Source organism: Babylonia areolata, chromosome 35 (genome assembly GCF_041734735.1).
Source record: "Babylonia areolata isolate BAREFJ2019XMU chromosome 35, ASM4173473v1, whole genome shotgun sequence".
Taxonomy (NCBI): Eukaryota; Metazoa; Mollusca; class Gastropoda; order Neogastropoda; family Buccinidae; genus Babylonia; species Babylonia areolata.
The window spans coordinates 24,096,332-24,120,488 of record NC_134910.1 but is presented as its reverse complement, the minus strand read 5'-3'; the positions used below and the strand labels follow the sequence as shown (position 1 = coordinate 24,120,488).

The 24,157-nt window shown below is 44.6% G+C and overlaps 3 protein-coding genes and 1 pseudogene across 4 annotated transcripts in view; 2 read left to right on the top strand and 2 right to left on the bottom strand.

Moving 5' to 3' along the window:
* The window catches only part of LOC143278032 (uncharacterized), a 106,104-nt gene extending 99,904 nt beyond the window's left edge, over nt 1–6,200 (top strand). The window contains exon 19 of the mRNA XM_076583044.1: nt 2,718–6,200. Coding sequence (XP_076439159.1) covers nt 2,718–2,934 — 217 coding nt within the window. The 3' untranslated portion in view covers nt 2,935–6,200. The remainder of the gene's footprint in view (nt 1–2,717) is intronic.
* An 807-nt stretch (nt 6,201–7,007) lies between these two features.
* Nucleotides 7,008–18,471, bottom strand: LOC143278127 (uncharacterized; annotated as a pseudogene). Its single transcript, XR_013053840.1, has 2 exons — nt 11,201–18,471; nt 7,008–11,129 (listed from the first exon to the last, which is right to left on the bottom strand). The product of XR_013053840.1 is annotated as an uncharacterized LOC143278127 (transcript).
* On the top strand, nt 16,182–21,315 carry LOC143278031 (uncharacterized). The gene is made up of 3 exons (XM_076583042.1): nt 16,182–16,261; nt 19,978–20,521; nt 20,830–21,315. Exons 1-3 carry the CDS (start codon nt 16,182–16,184, stop codon nt 21,313–21,315), a joined length of 1,110 nt encoding a protein of 369 aa, XP_076439157.1.
* LOC143278126 (uncharacterized) overlaps nt 21,188–24,157 on the bottom strand; it is a 55,973-nt gene continuing 53,003 nt past the window's right edge. The window contains exon 13 of the mRNA XM_076583157.1: nt 21,188–21,681. Coding sequence (XP_076439272.1) covers nt 21,619–21,681 — 63 coding nt within the window. The 3' untranslated portion in view covers nt 21,188–21,618. The remainder of the gene's footprint in view (nt 21,682–24,157) is intronic.

The following is a 24,157-nucleotide window of genomic DNA, read 5'->3' as shown; positions in this document are numbered from 1 at the left end:
ACTGATAATAGTAATAATGATAATTATCATTATAGTAAGAAGAGGAAGAAAGTCGCAACTCGTACCTTCAACTCAATTTAGGGTGCTGTCTCTCAGTATCTGAGAGACGTCATTCAAACCCCCAAGACAACTCAGATAATCTACTTGCTCCCCGTGTTAAAACCCGATCCTTCGGTGATTCTTCCTTTTCTCATTCAGCTCCATATGTCTGGAACAGTTCACCTCACGATCTTCGCCACTCTCCCTCATTTCAATCTTTTATAACAGATCTGAAAACACATCTTTTTGAAAGCGCCTTGACATTCCATCCTTTTCCAGTAACATTCAGTTATAACCCATGCAAACTCTCTCTGTGTGTGTGTGTGTGTGTGTGTGTGTGTGTGTGTGTGTGTGTGTGTGTGATTAATAGGCATAGTCTTTGAATCTGTTTTATGCTTTTTGTGCGTTAAATCTCCCCCCCCCCCACCTCCACCCCACTCCCTTTGAGAGAGAAGGGTATTTATACAGTGCTAGATCCTGTGCATAGACAACTCAGTGTGCTTACACAGCAGTCCCTCACACTGACATTCAGAACTGTGACTCACGGGAAGGGCAGACAAAGGGGGAAAAAAACAACCCCAAAACAAACAAACAACAAAAACCCAACCATGTAAACACACAGAGACACTGCAGGCCTTGAAGAGAAAGGAAGGTGTGTGTGTGGCCAGGGTGGTGGTGTGTGGCCAGGGTGGTGGTGTGTGGCCAGGGGGGTGAGTGTGGCGTGGGGGTTGCCGGGGTATGTGTGTGGCCGGTGTGGTGTGTGGCCAGGGTGGTGTGTGGCCGAGGGGTGAGGGTGGGGTGGTGGTGTGTGTGGCTGGGGTGGTGTATGTGGCCGGGGTGGTGTGTGGCCGGGGTGGTGGTGTGTGGCCATGGTGGTGTGTGACCAGGGTGTGTGGGTGGGGTTTATAATTTCGGCAGAAGTTTGGTTTCCTGGCCAGACCTGAAACAGCTGAGCGCAGAGATTTAATTAACGCAGCGGAAGACACAGGTGAGGGAGAAACCTTTGTTATCTCTACAACAGAAAACTGTTCACACGTTTGTTGAAAGAGAAGGGAGCTCATTCAAAGGGGCCAGAGACAAAGAGTGACAGTCTACTGTGGTGTGTTTCTTCTTCTTCGTTCGTGGGCTGCAACTCCCACGTTCACTTGAATGCACACGAGTGGGTTTTTACGTGTACGACCGTTTTTACCCCCCCATGTAGGCAGCCATACTCCGTTTTCGGGGGTGTGCATGATGGGTAAGTTCTTGTTTCCTTGACCCACCGAACGCTGACATGGATTACAGGATCTTTAACGTGCGTAATTGATCTTCTGCGTGCGTACACACACGAAAGAGGTTCAGGCACAGGCAGGTCTGCACATAATTATGTTGACCTGGAAAAATCTCCACCAGGCGCCATTACCGAGATTCGAACCCGGGACCCTCAGATTAAAAGTCCAACGCTGTAACCACTCGGTGCCCGTTGTGGTGTGACTGAATCTGGGAACGTGGGAAGAGAGTGTCTGTGGTGTGTTGGAATCTGGGAACGTGGGAAGAGAGTGTCTGTGGTGTGTTGGAATCTGGGAACGTGGGAAGAGAGTGTCTGTGGTGTGTTGGAATCTGGGAACGTGGGAAGAGAGTGTCTGTGGTGTGTTGGAATGTGGGAACGTGGGAAGAGAGTGTCTGTGGTGTGTTGGAATCTGGGAACGTGGGAAGAGAGTGTCTGTGGTGTGTTGGAATCTGGGAACGTGGGAAGAGAGTGTCTGTAGTGTGTTGGAATCTGGGAACGTGAAACAGATAGTGTTTGTGGTGTGTTGGACTCTGGGTACGTGAAACAGAGAGTGTCTGTGGTGTGTTGGAATCTGGTAACGTGCGAAGAGAGAGATCACAGAGAGGCAGCCACATAGATAGCATAGGGCAGATTATTATAATGATTGTCATAAAAAAATGACAACCACTAGCACTCCTTTAATGTCCATCCATCCATCATCTAACCATGATGCATGCATGCATGCGTAAGAAGATGATAATTATTATTATGATGCATAATTTGAACCACCAACCATCGCAGTCTTGTCACTGTAAGAAGCGTCCAACCATGTCAGTCTCTAGGGCTTTCGTAATCTGCATGCCTCTGTCTGTCTGTCTGTCTGTCTGCAGCCCCCCCCCCCCCTCTCCCTCTCTGTTTGCCTGTCGTATTAACATATGTACTTTCTATAAAAAAATAAAAAAACACCCCCCCCCCCCCACCATCCCCCCCAACAGACATAAATAAACTAAACCAAAATAAAACTAAGTCCTATAGTTTTTGTTCATAAATTTCCCCAATGGATGTATGTATGCAGGTATGTATTTATGTATGTAGTGTGTGTGTGTGTGTGTGTGTGTGTGTGTGTGTGTGTGTGTGTGTGTGTGTGTGTGTGTGCTTTCTTGCTTTTTTTGCGGCTTAATTTCAGTTTTCATTTCAGAAAAAAAAAGACACCTGAATAAACTAAAGAAAACAAAACATAAAATGAAAATAAATAAAACCCAAACCGAAAAACCCTGTGAATTACGCTGACATAGCAAAGCACTGGTTCCCTCCACCCCCCACCCCCTCCTCCCCACCCCCCCCCTTCCTCCCCCTAACACCTCTTAGTCTAATATCATCATCTTAGATGAACAGACTATAAATGAATAAACGACGATGGTTTTCTCAGGTCCACGAGCCCAGGCCGTGACGAGGAGGACACTACGTTCTACCTCGCGCTGACGTCAGAGGGAGAAGGCGGGGACCGTGATGACGAGGATGACGTCAAAGGGGTGATGACGTCACACGGCCACGTGGCGTCCGGTCTCTCTGCCCTGGGCAGAGGGCGGAAAAAACGAAAGAAACGGAACAACATCGTGCTGGTGGATCAGTCCAGACGACAATGAGACAGTGAGCGATGGTGGGGGGTGGAGGGGGATAGGTGTGATGATGACAGTCTATGTGTGTCGTCATGACTGACACACACGCGATAGTCTATGTGTGTCATCATGACTGACACACACGCGATAGTCTGTGTGTCGTCATGACTGACACACACGTGATAATCTATGTGTCATCATGACTGACACACACGTGACAGTCTTAATGTGTCATCATGACTGACACACACGTGACAGTCTGTTGTGTCATCATGACTGACACACACAGGTGATAATGGTAGTCTAATTGTCATAGTGACTGACACACACGTGATAATCTATGTGTCGTCATGACTGACGCACACGCGATAGTCTATGTGTCGTCATGACTGACACACACAGGTGATAATGGTAGTCTAATTGTCATAGTGACTGACACACACGTGACAGTCTATTGTCATCATGACTGACACACACATATGGTAATGACAGTCTATGTGCCATAATGACTGACACACACATATGGTAATGACAGTCTATGTGTCATAATGACTGACACACATATATAATGACAGTCTGTGTGTCATAATGACTGACACACACATATGATAATGACAGTCTATGTGCCATAATGATTGACACACACACACACACACAGAGGTGAAATGACAGTTTATGTGTCATAGTGATGGACACACACAGGTGATGATGACAGTCAATGTGTAATAACTAAGACAGAGGAAGGCTGCCATGGTAAGCAATGGAAGGAAAATTAGCTTCCCCTTGCCCGGGCGTCCCAAGTGAAAATCTGCAGAGATATCGTGACACACTGACAAACACCGACATGTTATATGCTGACCACAAAAAATGAAGGACCACTTCACACACACACACACACACACACATTTTTTCCCCCTCACAAAAAGCGTAAGAAATCGAGAGATGATTTATAATCATAAAGACTGACTAAGGTCTGTCAATGGCTTTCCAGTGAACACAAACGGCTTTTAAGGCACGCGTGCATCATGAACATGTGTTTGAAAATTAATGTTTCAGCCAAAGATTTGCAGTTAATCAGTGGTTTATTAATAATAGCTTTGAATATTTGTTCTTTTTTTTTTTTTTAATTGAATGAAAACGCCTCTGATTAAGAATACAGCCAAAGATTTGCAGTTCATCAGTGGTTTATTAATAATATCTTTGAATATTTATTCATAAAAAAAAATTGAATGAAAACGCCTCTGGTTAAGAAAGAAGACACCGATGTTTGCTGAAATTTCAGCATCATTTCAACACACCCCAAAGAAGAAATTGTGCAAGGTCCCAAGTGGTCCTGAACGTTTTGTGAAGTCTGTATTGCCCAGACTGTCTGCAGCGAAACCACAGAAAACAAACCGACTCAGCAATCAATCGTTGACTGCAGCGAAACCAGACGTCACGCGATAATATTCCACACCATTTCATCTTGACACTCTCGGATTGTTTTCGAACTTTGCACTTTCAGGATGACTTCCCTTGAACGCCAACCTCCCAAACCAAAATGGTTTGATTTGGATCGAAATGATACGGTTTGATTTGATTCGAATGATGTGTGAACCTCTAAGAAAGGTAGGCGATAATTTACATAATTATTGTGGAAAAATACTAAAACTTACATCGCACTATCGGGTCTCACAGTAGAAACTTAAATTCAACACTCGAGCATTTCAGGTGCATCAGTGTTGTTTTAGCTGAGAATTTTTCAGGAGAAAACGAATCTTAATACAGGACCAATGACAATTATGGACCTCTCATGATAGCTGACATATCTATTAGGGTGGAGGGGAGGGGGAGGGATTCAGTATAAATGCTTTTGAGACAGACACCAGACAGTATCGGCTAAAAACAACCCTGTACGCCATTTTAACCTTTCACGCTCACACTTGTAGATCTTTGGCTGTTCTCGTTAAGTTAATTCTCTGTGAATTCGCGTTGCACTGCTTAAGCAAAGAGAAGAAAATAATTAACAGTATCAGAGAAGGCGTATTTCTGTTGTGTGTGGAAGCAGTGTACATGACTGAATTTGACTGAGCATGACTGTTTTGGGTATTTGATAATTTCAGTTGATTAGAACTGACTTCACCAAGTGCCTTTTGCTGACCAATACAATTGGAGTAGAGCACACCTGTCTGTGTTTAGTATCACAATAAATAACTCAGGTTTCACCAAGAAAAAAGAAATGATTTTAAAAATAATTAATTAACAGAGCTGAAGTGACGATTACGATGACACCTGAGATGCTTTATGGACAGCAGATATAAGATTTTGTGTGTTTATAATGGACAGCAAATGTATTTTATGGACAGCGAATGTGTTTTATGTACGGAAAATGTAAGTGTTGAAGTGGGTGCGTTGGCTTTGAAACGAGTGCTGTGGTTTTCAACCACACGAACCATGGGAGGTAACTTTCTTGGACGAGTTGTTCCACTTTCTTCGTCAGTTTCTCGCACATTAGCCTTGGTTTCGATGCGTTTCATCCGTCATAATTATTAGTTTTAGCTGCGTGTATTTATTGGCCTATGTAAAGTGAGGCATATACATGGTTACCATTTTTCTTTTTTTGTTGTTGATTTTGACCCTTATGCGGATTGTTTCATTAGTGAAGCAGACTCCTCTTCCTAGCGTCTCGATTCATTCCGGTCTTGTTTATGGTAACACTTTCGCGATAAGAAACTACATCGCGATCAATTGACATAAATATAATTCAATATCCTTTCATTTTTTGCCTCCGGGTTGTGCAGTGGTAAACACCGTTACATATGAGGAATGTAATCATTCTTTAATACTGTCTGTGATATTTTTTTTTCAAATAGCTTTCAGAGATGAAAACCTTGCAATACCAGCAAGTGGTACATTTGATCTGATCACTGCATGGCGACTCTTCCTTGGAACATGGCGAAAGGTTTCCTTAGAATGGTGGGGCTTACCTGAACGGTGTCTGCTTGGTGAAACATAGCCCGTTACATCATGCACCTGGTCAAGTTTAAAAGATAGCCTGAAACACCACCTGGCATGTAACGGTGGCGCCATGATGGATGTGAATTCACCGTCTTCCATCACCGTTAAAGGATATAGGACCTTGACCTTTGCAGCCTGTAAAGCCATGCGTTTGTTGTTCCATCTCTGGCGTAAAGCATGTCCTTTGGTTTGAAAACACTGCTCTGTGTCGACACTTGTGATGGTAGCAGAAATATTTGTGTTGGTGCCGATTAGAAGTTAATAAGTATTCAATAAAGTCTTACCCTGGTCGAGTCCTTCCTTGTCCAGTATATTGTGTGTGTTCTGTAGAATTTATACATTAATTACTGTGCAGAGAGAAGAGAGAGAGAGGCGGAGGGTGTGTGTGTGGGGGGGGGGGGGGGGGCAGGAGGGGAAGGGTAATGGGGGGAGAAAGGGAGGAGGGGGTAGAGAAGAGAGATAGGGAGGGATGGGGGGAATAAGGAGAGGGGGGAGGGAGAGGGGGGGAAAGACAGAGGGTGTGAGGTAGACAGGGAGGCAGAGGGGGGGGGGGGGGGGGGAAGAGAGAGGGTGTGAGGTAGACAGGGAGGGAGAGGGGGGGGAAAGAGACAGGGTGTGAGGTAGAGAGGGAGGGAGAGGGGGGGAAAGAGAGAGGGTGTGAGGTAGACAGGGAGGGAGAGGGGGAAAGAGAGGGTGGGAGGTAGAGAGGGAGGGAGAGGGGGGAAGAGAGAGGGTGTGAGGTAGACAGGGAGGGAGAGGGGGGAAGAGAGAGGGTGGGAGGGAGGGAGGGGGGAAGAGAGAGGGTGGGAGGTAGAGGGGGGAAGAGAGAGGGTGGGAGGTAGGGAGGGAGGGAGAGGGGGGGGAGGTAGGGAGGGAGGGAGAGGGGGGGAAAGAGAGAGGGTGGGAGGTAGAGAGGGAGAGGGAAAGCAAAAGGGTGGGAGGTAGAGAGAGGAGAGAGACAGAAACAGACAGAGAGCGAGACAGAGAGAGAGTGAAATAAAAGATAGAGTCCACAGAAGGGGAAAAAAAATTTTAAAAGCGCAAAAAAGTTAACTGGGACAACCATGTACCCACATTCTCACATTTCAACAAACAACAATAAATGATGGTCAATAAAAATCTTTATTTGAAAATTACATGACAGTGCTACTAACATGACCACGAGAGACAGACAAAGAGAGAGAGAGAGAGAGTGAAAGTCAGTGACTGATCATTATGTGTATTAAAAAAAACAACAACAAACAAACAACAACAAAACAAAACAGCAAGAAACAAGTCCACAAGGCAAACAGCCTGTCAATTAAAACAGAAACAGAAATGATCCAGGAGACGAAAAAAAAAGAAAAAGAAAAAAAGAAGACCGGAGAACAAAGCCAGAAACAGAGGCAACAAAAAACAAAAAGAAACAAAGAAAGAAAGAGAGAATCAAAAGAAAACAAAGGATCACAGGTGCATGTTCTTCAACAACAGCACAAATACATCCGTATATTTAGCCTCTATTTTCATTTATTTTCATCATTATTGTGTCTATCCATCACACGAAACATTTGCCATCAAAAACATAGCAGTCAGCATTCAAGGGGAAAAAAACAACAACACAAAAACAACAAAGATATCAACGAACAGACAGACAGACAAACACTTGGTGTAGTACACTGAAGGCCTCGACCACCAGCTGTGAGACAAGACACAGCACAGGACATTATTCAGTCTCCTTGATTTTTTTTTAAACTTACGAAAAAAAAAAAAAAAAAAAAAAAAAAAAAAAAAAAAAATCTTGAACTAAAAGCTTTACACTCATCATTGCACAAGACATGAGCTGCAGCAAAAACAACAAAAAAAAAAAAAAAAAAGAAAGAAAAAAAGAAAGCAAATTTTCAAGCAAACAAAGCAACATGGACAGAAGCCAATCTGGTCGCATCAAGAATCAACGACGCGGTTTAGTCTGGGATACACAAGTTTCGGCATAAATTGAAACACAAAGCACTTTCGTTAAAAGCATGACCAGCCTGGCCCATTTCAAAACAAGTCTCTGCTAATACAACACTGAAGTTGCAACTTGAAAAGAATTCAGTTGGTGTATACACGCACAACAACAACAAAATTAGATGAGGGAAACTAGACACAAGTAACAGAGAAAAACGATAGCAGAGAGGGAGAGGGGAGAGAGAGAGGGGGAGAGGGGAGAGAGAGGGGGAGAGAGAGAGAGGAGGGAGAGAGGGGAGAGAGGTACAGACAGAGAAGGGTTAGAAGGGTGGTGTTAAAATTCAAGAAAATCTTTGTTGCTGCATGTCTGAGATACAGATTCAACGACACTGAGTTGAAAGAGAGAGAGAGAGAGAAAAAAAAGTTTCAGAACTATGTGCAAGACATTACTGTGCCGTGCTTCTCTCTCTGCACAGTGGGCTGTAGTGAAAACCTCCAAAGATCTAATTCCCTTTTCAGAACAGACCACACACTTCACACAGGCTGCCAATTCTTCACAAAGTACAGTACACACACATGTTATAAAGGCTACCAATACTAACACTTCATCACAAAGTACAGTACAGACACATTATAAAGGCTACCAATACCAACACTTCTTCACAAAGTACAGTACAGTACACACACATCATACAGACTGCCAATACTAATACTTCTTCACAAAGTACAGTACAGTACAGTACACACACATCAAATAGGCTGCCAATGCTAACACTTCTTCACAAAGTCTAAATAATAGGCCAGTGTTACCTCCTCAACAACTTTCAATTCTCAGACAAATAAAACAAGTGAGACAAAAGAGACAGACTGGCAATGGGAGAGAGAAGGAAGAGGAAGGAAAGAGAAACAGAGAGAGAGAGAGAGAGAGATTTATCACCAAATGTATTTGTATTTCTTTTTATCACAACAGATTTCTCTGTGTGAAATTCGGGCTGCTCTTCTCTGGGAGAGCGCGTCGCTACACTACAACGCCACCCTTTTTTTTTTGTATTTTTTCCTGCGTGCAGTTTTATTTGTTTTTCCTATCGAAGTGGATTTTTCTACATAATTTTGCCAGGAACAACACTTTTGTTGCCGTGGGTTCTTTTACGTGCGCTAAGTGCATGCTGCACACGGGACCTCGGTTTATCGTCTCATCCGAATGACTAGCGTCCAGACCACCACTCCAGGTCTAGTGGAGAGGAAGAAAATATCGGCGGCTGAGCCGTGATTCGAACCAGCGCGCTAAGATTCTCTCGCTTCCTAGGCGGACGCGTTACCTCTAGGCCATCACTTCACTGTGATGTATACTCCAACAAGGACAACAAAATGAGGTGAGGGGGGAAGGCAGGGTACGGGAGATAAGACATATGGGAAAACAGGAATCTGAAAAAAACACCACAAAAAAAACACACACACAGAGAAAAAACAATCTGAACGTACCTCTCATGCAACAATTGTGAACTCCAGGGAATCCAGACTCTGGTTTACATGGAACATGGCACATACAATCCAGTACGGTACTGCAGGTCAAGACTTTCATCTCGTCTTGAGCAGGACAAAAACAGACCTCCTTTACACCCACACACACAACACTCTCTCCCTACCAAGTAAAGTATGATGTCAAACATAACATGTTGATAATTATGACTAATTATAACGTCAAACACTATGGTGTCATATGATGTCACATATGTCTATGTGATGCCAAACAATATGGTATCATATGATGTCACATATGTCCAAGTGATGCCAGACAATATGGTGTCGTATGATGTCATACTTACGTCCATGTAACGCCAAACTGTGAAACACCGCAAGGTTTATACACATGTAACTCTAAAAACAAAACTTTTAAGAAATCAAAATACAGAAAATCCTTTCAAAACACCACAGGCCAAAAATGAAACAATCCAATCAGGAACCAAAATATAAAGGGTAGGTATTTTTCAGTGTCGACTTACACCTCTTGCATAAATCATCGTCTGCTACACAAATCAGAACTACTATTTCGGTTAGTGAAACATACTTTCAGGATCAGGTTTTATAAAGTCATTATTTTGCTTTTAACTTAAAACTCAGGCTGAACATTTTACTACTGAGCTTTTATCATTGACAGAAATTATGTATCATAATATTCATTTCTATCAATAAAACATTTGAATAGCAAGCCAAAATACCTTTTACAAATTTGGGTTAAGAAAAAAGAATTAAAAATTTTTTATTTTTTTTTAAGCATGTCATTTTTCCCGAATTCTGAAAAGTTTCCACCTGTAGAATCCCTGACTATCATGTCCATCGACCATTTGCGTGTTCACAGTGATTCTCTAATGTTCTCCCCAGGACTGACATGCTCAATTAACAAGTTGAGGGTGGTGCAGAAACGATGGCCAAATAATGCCAGTCTTTGTACAGCCCAATCCAACTGTGTCCTACTTTGTACATAACATACATAACAAACCACAGGCCAATCTGTGACATACTTTACAACCCACAGGCCAATCTGTGACATACATTACAACCCACAGGCCAATCTGTGACATACAACCCACAGGTTGATCTGTGACATACATTACAAACCACAGGCCAATCTGTGACATACATTACAACCCACAGGTTGATCTGTGACATACATTACAAACCACAGGCCGATCTGTGACATACATTACAGACCAATCTGTGACATACATTACAGACCACAGGCCGATCTGTGATATACATTACAAACCGCAGGCCGATCTGTGACATACATTACAGACCACAGGTTGATCTGTGACATACATTACAACCCACAGGTTGATCTGTGACATACATTACAAACCACAGGCCGACCTGTGACATACATTACAAACCACAGGCCAATCTGTGACATACATTACAAACCACAGGCTGATCTGTGACATACATTACAGACCACAGGCCGACCTGTGACATACATTACATGCCTTCTCACCATCACGACCTTGCCTGTCATTTCAATTTTGAAACTGAATTCCTGGGAGTCCTGTGGACTCCGTGAACATAATTCTTGAGGGACTCTTTTACCTCAATCCCCGGGGGCCCCAGGATGAAGCTCTGATACATCTTCAGGAAATGTTTACATCGTTCCAGGGACCCTCTTAGTGTGAAGCTTCTGTATACCTTTTACATGTGTTACTTCAGGAAATGTCATTACATCGTTCCAGGGACCTTCTTAGTGAGAAGCTTCTGTATAACTTTACATGTGTTACTTCAGGAAATGTTTACATCGTTCCAGGGACCTTCTTAGTGAGAAGCTTCTGTATAACTTTACATGTGTTACTTCAGGAAATGTTTACATCGTTCCAGGGACCTTAGTGTGAAGCTTCTGTATAACTTTACATGTGCTCCTTTAGGAAATGTTTACATCGTCCCAGGAACATGCTCACTAAACACACAGTGCCTCTTTCCATTTTCAAAGCAGCAAGGACACGTGTTTATGCGTCATTTGGACACATGAATCTGGTCACACACTTTGATCCATCAAAATGTACAGACACTTAAGTCACAGACAATGTTCATGGAAGTAGCTGGTTCAAACACTAACTCACAAAACATGTTCACAGAATCAGTGGGTTTAAAACAATAACAGCTATGACGCAAGATCCCTGGAAAAAAAACAACACACAAACCTCCCCCCCCCCCACCCAACATACACTATGCACACACAGAAGACAATGCAGTTCTCTGAGCTATGTTTGTGAACTGGGATCTTTCTTGACGAACAAAAAAAAACAACCCCAAACCTTTCAAGGCATGTCAATAATAATAATAATGGTATTTATATAGCGCTGAATCTTGTGCAGAGACAAATCAAAGTGCTTTTGCACCAGTCATTCACACGCACAACTCTAAAACTGGAGAAACAGAAGACAAGGGAGAGGCAGGGAAGGGAGGCTATCTTGTGAAGAGGTGGGTTTTTTGGCCAGACTTGAAAGAAAGAGCTGAGTGTGGAGACCTGACTAAGCGAAAGAGGAAGTTCATTCCAACTGCAACATCAGCATGATCTTGATAAAAAACAACAACAAAAAAACCAAACCCCACCTTTGACAACCTCTATGAAATCTGCTGTTTCGTTCCCTCCGTCATAACTTGCCGCTCTGGATGGAAAGCAGATTGATTGGAATTGTATCAAACTTTAAAAAAAAAAAAAAAAAAAAAAAAGGAACTGATTTTGAGGGACAGTTGAGAGGGAAGGGGAGGGGGAGGGCTGCAGTTGTAGAGGTGAGGGGTGGAGGAGGAAGGACGGAGCAGGGTCTAGAAACACCAACACCACACGACTCTGAACACAGGCAGAAAACAACAGCAACAAATCTAGAATCAGACACACACACCAACACCACACGACTCTGAACACAGGCAGAAAAAAAGAAAAACAAATCTAGAATCAGACACACACACCAACACCACATGGCTCTGAACACAGGCAGAAAAAAAACCCCAACAACAAATCTAGAATCAGACAGACACACCAACACCACACGACTCAACACAGGCAGAAAAAAACAGCAACAAATCTAGAATCAGACACACACATCAACACCACACGACTCTGAACACAGGCAGAAAACAACAACAACAAATCTAGAATCAGACAGAAACATCAACACCACACGACTCTGAACACGGGCAGAAAACAACAGCAACAAATCTAGAATCAGACACACACACCAACACCACACGACTCTGAACACAGGCAGAAAAAAAGAAAAACAAATCTAGAATCAGACACACACACCAACACCACATGGCTCTGAACACAGGCAGAAAACAACAGCAACAAATCTAGAATCAGACACACACACCAACACCACACGACTCTGAACACAGGCAGAAAAAAAAAAAATCAATCAGGTGAAGAGCTGAAAAGACATTTTTCCATTTTTCCACCTGGCAATGAATTTATCGGCAACAATAAACATACCTTCTATACAACAAAGCCACTAGGTATTTCTCAACAAAATAATATCTAATGTACCCCCCCCCCCACCCTCCCCCCCAAAACCCACACAAAAACAAACCAAAAATACAACAAGAAAAACCACCCACAAGTCATTGAAGGGAGACGGTTTCCTTTCAACTTTACAAGTCAGTCGCTCGTCTCAGGAATAACTGAGCAGTTTTTGTGTGTGTGTGTTTTTGTTGAAAGAGGGGGGTTGGTGGTGATGGTGAACTCTCAAAAGATGACAACATGATTTGGCAACAAACAAACAAACAAACAACATGATTTGGCAACAAACAAACAAACAGACAACATGATTTGGCAACAAACAAACAAACAAACAAGCACAACAGAAAACAAAGGCAGTCTGTGAAGGGACGTCATTTCCGTTACAACCTACCGCTGTCCTCCTGGTCTCGTTCCGCCAATTCAACAAACACCCACCTACCTAAAGCTTAAAATCAACCTCACACACACACCTACCCACAGTTTAAAACCAGCCTCACACACATGCATACACCTACCTAAAGCTTAAAATCAGCCTCACACACATGCATACACCTACCTAAAGCTTAAAATCAGCCTCACACACACACCTACCTAAAGCTTAAAATCAGCCTCACACACACACACCTACCTAAAGCTTAAAATCAGCCTCACACACACACCCCTACCTAAAGCTTAAAATCAGCCTCACACACACACCTACCTAAAGCTTAAAATCAGCCTCACACACACATACACACACACCCCTACCTAAAGCTTAAAATCAGCCTCACACACACACACACCTACCTAAAGCTTAAAATCAGCCTCACACACACATACACACACACCCCTACCTAAAGCTTAAAATCAGCCTCACACACACACACACACACACACCTAAAGCTTAAAACCAGCCTAACACACACATCTACCTAAAGCTTAAAATCAGCCTAACATACACACACCTAACTATAGCTTGAAACCAGCCTAACACAAACACACATGCCTAAAGCTTAAAATCAGCCTCACACACACACACGCATACACCTACCCAAAGCTAACAAAAATCAGCCTCACACACAACTGCATACAGTTTAAAATCAGCCTGACAAAAACACTCAACTACAGCTTAAATTCATCCTCACACACACCCATCTATAGCTTAAAATCTGCTTCACACATACCTGACTACAGCTTAAATTCATCCTCACACACACCCATCTATAGCTTAAAATCTGCTTCACACATACCTGACTACAGCTTAAAATCTGCCTCACACACCTACATTAAAGATTAAAATCAGTCTCATGCACACCTACCCACAGCTAAAAATCAGCCTCACACACACACCTACAGCTTAAAATCAACCTCAAACACACAAGTAAAGCTAAAAAATCTGCCTCAAACACACACCTAAAGCTAAAAATCTGCCTCAAACACACACCTACAGCATAAAATCTGCCTCAAACACACATCTAAAGCTAAAAATCTGCCTCAAACACACACCTACAGCATAAAATCCACCTTAAACACACACCTACAGCATAAAATCCACCTCAAACACACCTACAGCTAAAAATCCGCCTCAACACACAGCTAAAAATCCGCCTCAAACACACACCTACAGCATAAAATCCGCCTCAAACACACACCTACAGCATAAAAATCCACCTCAAACACACCTATAGCATAAAATCCGCCTCAAACACACACCTACAGCATAAAATCCGCCTCAAACACACACCTACAGCTAAAAAATCTGCCTCAAACACACACCTAAAGCTAAAAAATCCGCCTCAAACACACACCTGCAGCTAAAAATCCGCCTCAACACACACCTACAGCATAAAATCCGCCTCAAACACACACCTAAAGCATAAAATCCGCCTCAAACACACACCTACAGCTAAAAAATCCGCCTCAAACACACACCTACAGCATAAAATCCGCCTCGAACACATACCTGACCTACAGCTTACAATCACACCTTTCACTGCATGACCAGAAAGCTCTCCCTCACTAGTGACGCAAAACGTGAACCCTCACGCCAACACAAAGAGCTGACACCAGCCCTCAACTCTCTCTGCCCTGTTCCCACACTCTTTCCTTGGTCTGTTTAAGAAGCACAACAACAAAACGTTGAACTTATAAATGAGACTTCAAGAACAGGACACAATGTGCTTTTTACTGATAAATGGTCACTTATCATTCTCATTACAAAATGGTCAATTGTTGTTTTTTTGTTGTAAAAAAATTCTATTTATTCTATATTCTCTCCCAAGGATTCACACATCAATTGATTCCTCTAAGAAACCAGTCCATGCCTGGCAGAAAATTTAACAAACACCCGCATAAAAGGCACAGGTAATCCACAGAAAGTAAACACAACAATTTAGAAAGAATTGAGAATAATACTAGAATAAAAACAGTTATCTCAACCCCCACCCCACCCCCATAAAACTAGTAAATGAAAGAAGAACTAGCACTTCCTCTGCCTCCAGCATGACCTGTAACAAAAGTCCAAAACTACCCACCAACTACTACATTAAAACCACGACGAAAAAAAGGCAACACACACATTATATATATAAAGGATCATCAGCCTCCTTCCGTCTTGAGAGACGATGGCTGCACTGGAAATGTAGTCCCTGCCAGGCACTACACTTCCTGCAGTGGCTGTGCAGACCAATGCTGGAGTGGCAATCTCTACTGCATGTGGGACAGATATAGCTTGCTGCTTGGTTTAGAGTTTGACTTGTGTGTGGCTCTTTTTTCTCCTCAACGAGTCAGTGCGGCTTCTCTCTGCTTGTTTCATTCATTCATCATTTTGCTCATCGCTCCTGGTGGAGCATAGGCCATCGACGACCCCTCGCCATCGCACTCTGTTCTGGGCTGTTCTGGCCATACCAGTCCAGTTGGTCCCTTGCTGCTTCAGCTCTGCCTCGGTATCTCGCCTCCAGCTGTTGCGAGGCCGGCCTCTTCCTCTTTCCCTGCAGGTTCCAGGTCAGGGCTTGGCGTGTGATGCTGGACGCTGGCTTCCTGAGGGTGTGTCCGATCCAGCCCCACTTCCTCCGCAGTATCTGCTTGGCCACTGGTTCCTGTCCCGCTCGCTCCCACAGATCTTCGTTTCGGATCTTCTCCTGCCATCGGATCTTGTAGATGCGCCTCAGACAGGTGTTGAAGAATGTCTGAATCTTCTGCTGCATCTCTGCTTGTTTCACCCCTCTCAAAATGGCAGACTTCCAAGGTCCACGCCAGTCCGCAAGACTTTCCCAGGACAGCACATCAATACCTGTAGTTTTCAGGTCCTGTTTGCAATAAAGGGTGGAGAAGCAAAAATACAAAACCAAGCAATCCACAGTTAATGACTGCCATTCACCAGCCCCCTTTCAGGACCACTGGGAACATCATTCCTGCCTTCTGGTCCACATGGGAGATCACTGCGTCAGTTACTCTTTCACTTTTTTTGTTTTGTTTTTGGAACAAGCAGCGATCAAGGACAAAGCCCGTTTCTGAAACAATGGCCAACTTCTGTTTGTGATCAAATTTAAAAAATATATATACATTTCTATCTGTTTATTTTTTCTAAATATGTAACTGAGAGTGATTACTATTAATCAGAGAAAAAAATCTATCATCATTTTTGATGATAAAATAAAATGGGGGGAAAAGATGTAATAAAAAAAAAGAATGAGCTGATTTATCTGAAAAAAACTGATAGCTTATTTCATTAAAATAAAAATAAAAAAAGAAAAGAAAAAGAAAAAAAAAGCTTTCTCTGACCAACTATCAGTAAAATGGGTAGCTTCTGATAAAAACAAAAACAAAAAAACCCCACCAAAACCCCAAACCTATTTTCATTTATTCACTTTTTGTGCTGAGCCACCTAATTCAGACCAACAACGACCACACACTCAGTGCCATGTCGGGAAGCAGAGAGGGTATCATGGACTTATTCCCACTTTCTGCCACGCGTGACCACACACACAGTGCCATGTCGGGAAGCAGAGAGGGCATCATGGACTTATTCCCACTTTCTGCCACGCGTGACCACACACACACACACAGTGCCATGTCAGGAAGCAGAGAGGGCATCATGGACTTATTCCCACTTTCTGCCACGCGTGACCACACACACACACTCAGTGCCATGTCAGGAAGCAGAGAGGGCATCATGGACTATTCCCACTTTCTGCCACGCGTGACCACACACACACACACAGTGCCATGTCAGGAAGCAGAGAGGGTATCATGGACTTATTCCCACTTTCTGCCACGCGTGACCACACACACAGTGCCATGTCAGGAAGCAGAGAGGGCATCATGGACTTATTCCCACTTTCTGCCACGCGTGACCACACACACAGTGCCATGTCGGGAAGCAGAGAGGGTATCATGGACTTATTCCCACTTTCTGCCACGCGTGACCACACACACACACTCAGTGCCATGTCAGGAAGCAGAGAGGGCATCATGGACTATTCCCACTTTCTGCCACGCGTGACCACACACACACACACAGTGCCATGTCGGGAAGCAGAGAGGGCATCATGGACTTATTCCCACTTTCTGCCACGCGTGACCACACACTCAGTGCCATGTCGGGAAGCAGAGAGGGTATCATGGACTTATTCCCACTTTCTGCCACGCGTGACCACACACTCAGTGCCATGTCGGGAAGCAGAGAGGGTATCATGGACTTATTCCCACTTTCTGCCACGCGTGACCACACACACAGTGCCATGTCGGGAAGCAGAGAGGGTATCATGGACTTATTCCCACTTTCTGCCACGCGTGACCACACACACACACACACACAAAACAACAAAAACCACTTCCACCCATATGTAAAATTATTGCTTTTAGTTCAACCAACAATACAAACAACAAAAGCGTGAAGAAGGGGTGGAGGGGGGAAAGGGGTGGGGCTGGGTGGTGTGGGGGTGGTGGTGGGGGTCTGAAGACTAATTTAATTTAACACAATGGACATCGGTTGAGGGAGAAAAAAAAAAAAAAAAAATCAAAGCGTATTGAAATGATCCGAAAAAAACACTGGACGACAGACAGATGTCAGCCACTCTTCCGACACGACACGGATTGTAACAACATCCAGAAATGTCACCAGGAAAGTTAAAGGTCTTGGCAGCGACTTAAGTGAGCGCGAGTGAGAGAATCTGCACAGTCACCGAGCATGAATAAATACACCAGTTAAAATGAAGGACACCAACAAATACATCAACACATCAACAAACACCATCAATAAACATGTACATGATCAAACATGAACGTTAATAACATCAAGAAATATATGTAAATGATCAAGTGACATCAACAAACATATGTAAATGATTAAGTAACATCAACAAACATATACATGTAAATGACAAAGCAACACCAACAAACATATACATGTAAATGATAAAGCAACACCAACAAACATATACATGTAAATCATAAAAGCAACACCAACAAACATATACATGTAAATGATAAAGCAACACCAACAAACATGTACATGAAAATGATAAAAGCAACACCAACAAACATGTACATGTAAATGATAAAAGCAACACCAACAAACATATACATGTAAATGATAAAGCAACACAAACATATACATGTAAATGATAAAGCAACACAAACAAACATATACATGTAAATGATAAAGCAACACAAACAAACATATACATGTAAATGATAAAGCAACACCAACAAACATATGTAAATGATAAAAGCAACACCAACAAACATATACATGTAAATGATAAAGCAACACCAACAAACATATACATGTAAATGATAAAGCAACACCAACAAACATATACATGTAAATGATAAAGCAACACCAACAAACATATACATGTAAATGATAAAAGCAACACCAACAAACATATACATGTAAATGATAAAGCAACACCAACAAACATGTACATGAAAATGATAAAAGCAACACCAACAAACATGTACATGTAAATGATAAAAGCAACACCAACAAACATATACATGTAAATGATAAAGCAACACAAACAAACATATACATGTAAATGATAAAGCAACACAAACAAACATATACATGTAAATGATAAAGCAACACCAACAAACATATGTAAATGATAAAAGCAACACCAACAAACATATACATGTAAATGATAAAGCAACACCAACAAACATATACATGTAAATGATAAAGCAACACCAACAAACATATACATGTAAATGATAAAGCGACACCAACAAACATATACATGTAAATGATAAAGCAACACCCACCTACATGTAGAATAAACCAACACCAATCAACATCGGTGTAAACTGATCAAATGACACCTACATACAGGTAAGTAACGCACTGAACACTGACACGCACCTCCTGAAACCCCACCCCCACCTCAAAACAAAAGAACCACCAAAAACGACGACAAAAGCTTGAACAAAGCGATGCCCAACATGAGCTGCAGCTTTCCGGTGAAGATGAAAAGTGTAGGGAGACGACACGCACAGACCCCCCCCCCCCCCCCGAGAGATCTGATCTTGTGTGTCAGTGTGACTGCCCAACAACCCACCTGGTTCACAGAGAACAAACCAGACAGACAGGGACAGCCCTGGGGCAGGGGGCGGGGGGTATGTATGTACACAGGCTTCTTTATCGCACCAGTTCATGATTTCAAGACATGTTGAGAGAGAGAGAGAGAGACAGAGAGAGAGGCATTAAAAATGAGAGTGTATGTACAAATTTCCTCTCTTACCATGAATGATTTTTAGACATGTCAAGTGTGTGTGTGTGTGTGTGTGTGTGTGTGTGTGTGTGTGTGTGGCAGAGAGAGAGAGAGAGAGAAATACGAGCATATATGTACACCTTTACTCTCTCACCAGTGTGTCTTTAAAGACAAGCGGAGAGAGAGAGAGACAGAGACACAGAGTGCGAGACAGAAATACAGAAACAAAGAGAGACAGACAGACAGAGAGTGAGAGCCAGCTAGCTCGGATAAGAAACGGACACATAAAAACAGAGTTATGTACATACCTTCCCTCTCCTACCACTCAGTGTTAACACACGTGGACGTAGGAATGGAGAGAGAAGAACAAGAAACAAGAGAGGGGGGGGCGGGGGGGGGAGGAAAGACTCAGACAGACAGACAGACATTCAGGTAGCCGACAAGGAAAGAGAGGGAGGGAAAGACGCAGACAGACAGACATTCAGGTAGCCGACAAGGAAAGAGAGGGAGGGAAAGACGCAGACAGACAGACATTCAGGTAGCCGACAAGGAAAGAGAGGGAGGGAAAGACTCAGACAGACAGACAGACAGACATTCAGGTAGCCGACAAGGAAAGGGGGGGAGGGAAAGACTCAGACAGACAGACATTCAGGTAGCCGACAAGGAAAGAGGGAGGGAAAGACGCAGACAGACAGACAGACATTCAGGTAGCCGACAAGGAAAGAGAGGGAGGGAAAGACGCAGACAGACAGACAGACATTCAGGTAGCCGACAAGGAAAGAGAGGGAGGGAAAGACGCAGACAGACAGACAGACATTCAGGTAGCCGACAAGGAAAGAGAGGGAGGGAAAGACTCAGAGAGACAGACAGGCATTCAAGTAGCCGACAAGGAAAGAGAGGGAGGGAAAGACGCAGACAGACAGACAGACATTCAGGTAGCCGACAAGGAAAGAGAGGGAGGGAAAGACACAGACAGACAGACATTCAGGTAGCCGACAAGGAAAGAGGGAGGGAAAGACTCAGACAGACAGACATTCAGGTAGCCGACAAGGAAAGAGAGGGAGGGAAAGACGCAGACAGACAGACAGACATTCAGGTAGCCGACAAGGAAAGAGGGAGGGAAAGACGCAGACAGACAGACATTCAGGTAGCCGACAAGGAAAGAGGGAGGGAAAGATGCAGACAGACATTCAGGTAGCCGACAAGGAAAGAGGGAGGGAAAGATGCAGACAGACATTCAGGTAGCCGACAAGGAAAGAGGGAGGGAAAGACGCAGACAGACAGACAGACATTCAGGTAGCCGACAAGGAAAGAGATGGAGGGAAAGACTCAGACAGACATTCAGGTAGCCGACAAGGAAAGAAGGGGAGGGAAAGACGCAGACAGACAGACATTCAGGTAGCCGACAAGGAAAGAGGGGGTGGAAAGACGGAAAGCTACACAGGAGGAAGGGAGAGAAAGACAACTCTTGTCTCGGCAAACAAGAACCAGTGCCAACGACCACTGTCGAAGCTGACACACTTCCCAGTTTTGCCAGAACTTGGATCTACCACCCCTCCCCCCAACCCTCTCCCTCAAAAAACAACACTCTCTTACAGTGTACAGATTTCCAATCCCCCACCCAAAGAAAAAAAAAAAAAAAAAAAAAATCGCAGCACAAGCGAAATTCCACTCCTAACAAGTGATCACAAAAAAACCCCAAAAAAAACAACCACCGTGTCGACGACCAAGGGAGAGAACAAGGCCTTCCTTCTTTCTTTCGCTGTATTAAACACAAACTAGACACGTAGAAAGAAAAACAAACAACATGAAAGAAGCGCTGCCACGACGACGTCAAACGTCCGGTGAACTGTCCTGTGGGCGTCCTTTCCTTCCGCAAGCTGCTCAACTGTTTTCATAACCATGCGTCAACCCCCCCCTCCCCTCCTCCACCCCCACACAGAGAACAGAGACAGGGGGTGTGGGTGTGGCCGGGGGAGAGAGAGAGAGAGAGAGAGAGGCAGCGACAAGTCAAGGGAGGGAATCCGGCGTGGTGTCCACCAGGTGGCGGGACCAGCGAAGGGGAGAGAAGCGCGGTGGTGGTGTTTAGGGCGGCAGCATGGTGTGCAGGCGAAAGCGCTCCCTGATGTGAGGTCTGACGTCCTCCTTCTGAAACACACAGACAGCGTCCCCTCCGTTCTCACTGACACCATGACACAGGCTCTCACTGACACCATGACACAGGCTCTCTGTGACACCAATGACACAGGCTCTCTGTGACACCAATGACACAGGCTCTCAGTGACACCAATGACACAGGCTCTCAGTGACACCAATGACAGGCTACAGGCTCTCAGTGACACCAATGACAGGCTACAGGCTCTCAGTGACACCAGTGACAGGCTACAGGCTCTCAGTGACACCAATGACACAGGCTACAGGCTCTCAGTGACACCATGACACAGGCTCTCAGTGACACCATGACACAGGCTCTCAGTGACACCAATGACAGGCTACAGGCTCTCAGTGACACCATGACACAGGCTCTCAGTGACACCATGACACAGGCTCTCAGTGACACCAGTGACAGGCTACAGGCTCTCAGTGACACCAATGACAGGCTACAGGCTCTCAGTGACACCAGTGACACCAATGACAGGCTACAGGCTCTCAGTGACACCAGTGACAGGCTACAGGCTCTCAGTGACACCAATGACACAGGCTACAGGCTCTCAGTGACACCAATGACACAGGCTCTCACAGACAACACAACACAGACAACACATCACATCAAAGACACCACATCACATCAAAAATAGGAAAAACAAATAAACCTGCACGCAGGAAAAAAGAAGAAAAAAAAGAAAAAAAAAAGGGTGGCGCTGCAGTATAGCGACGCACTCTCCCTGGGGAGAGCAACCCGAATTTCACACAGAAAAATCTGTTGTGATAAAAAGAAATACAAAATACAAATACAAAACACCACATCACAGACAACACCACATCACAGACAGCACACCACATCACAGACAACACATCACTACGTCCTCAGTCCCTCAGTCCTGACTGTCATGACAGACAGCACACCACATCACAGACAGCACACCACATCACAGACAGCACACCACATCACAGACAGCACACCACATCACAGACAGCACACCACATCACAGACAGCACAGCACATCACAGACAGCACAGCACATCACAGACAGCACACCACATCACAGACAGCACACCACATCACAGACAGCACAGCACATCACAGACAGCACAGCACACCACAGACAGCACAGCACATCACAGACAGCACACCACATCACAGACAGCACACCACATCACAGACAGCACACCACATCACAGACAGCACATCACAGACAGCACAGCACATCACAGACAGCACAGCACATCACAGACAGCACAGCACACCACAGACAACACAGCACATCACAGACAGCACATCACATCACAGACAGCACATCACTACGTCCTCAGCCCCTCAGTCCTGACTGGCATGACAGACACCACATCACTACGTCCTCAGCCCCTCAGTCCTGACTGGCATGACAGACAACACATCACTACGTCCTCAGCCCCTCAGTCCTGACTGGCATGACAGACAACACATCACTACGTCCTCAGTCCCTCAGTCCTGACTGGCATGACAGACACCACATCACTACGTCCTCAGCCCCTCAGTCCTGACTGGCATGACAGACAACACATCACTACGTCCTCAGTCCCTCAGTCCTGACTGGCATGACAGACAACACATCACTACGTCCTCAGTCCCTCAGTCCTGACTGGCATGACAGACAACACATCACTACGTCCTCAGCCCCTCAGTCCTGACTGGCATGACAGACAACACATCACTACGTCCTCAGCCCCTCAGTCCTGACTGGCATGACAGACAACACATCACTACGTCCTCAGTCCTGACTGGCATGACAGACAACACATCACTACGTCCTCAGTCCTGACTGGCATGACAGCACAGCACATCACTACGTCCTCAGTCCCTCAGTCCTGACTGGCATGACAGACACCACATCACTACGTCCTCAGCCCCTCAGTCCTGACTGGCATGACAGACAGCACACCACATCACAGACAGCACATCACTACGTCCTCAGTCCCTCAGTCCTGACAGACAGCACATCACTACGTCCTCAGCCCCTCAGTCCTGACAGACAGCACATCACTATGTCCTCAGCCCCTCAGTCCTGACAGACAGCACATCACTATGTCCTCAGCCCCTCAGTCCTGACTGTCACGACAGACAGCACACCACATCACTACGTCCTCAGTCCCTCAGTCCTGACTGGCATGACAGACAGCACACCACATCACTACGTCCTCAGTCCCTCAGTCCTGACTGGCATGACAGACAACACACCACTACGTTCTCAGCCCCTCAGTCCTGACTGGCATGACAGACAACACACCACTACGTCCTCAGCCCCTCAGTCCTGACTGGCATGACAGACAACACATCACTACGTCCTCAGTCCCTCAGTCCTGACTGGCATGACAGACAACACATCACTACATCCTCAGTCCTGACTGGCATGACTGGCATGACAGACACCACATCACTACGTCCTCAGCCCCTCAGTCCTGACTGTCATGACAGACACCACAT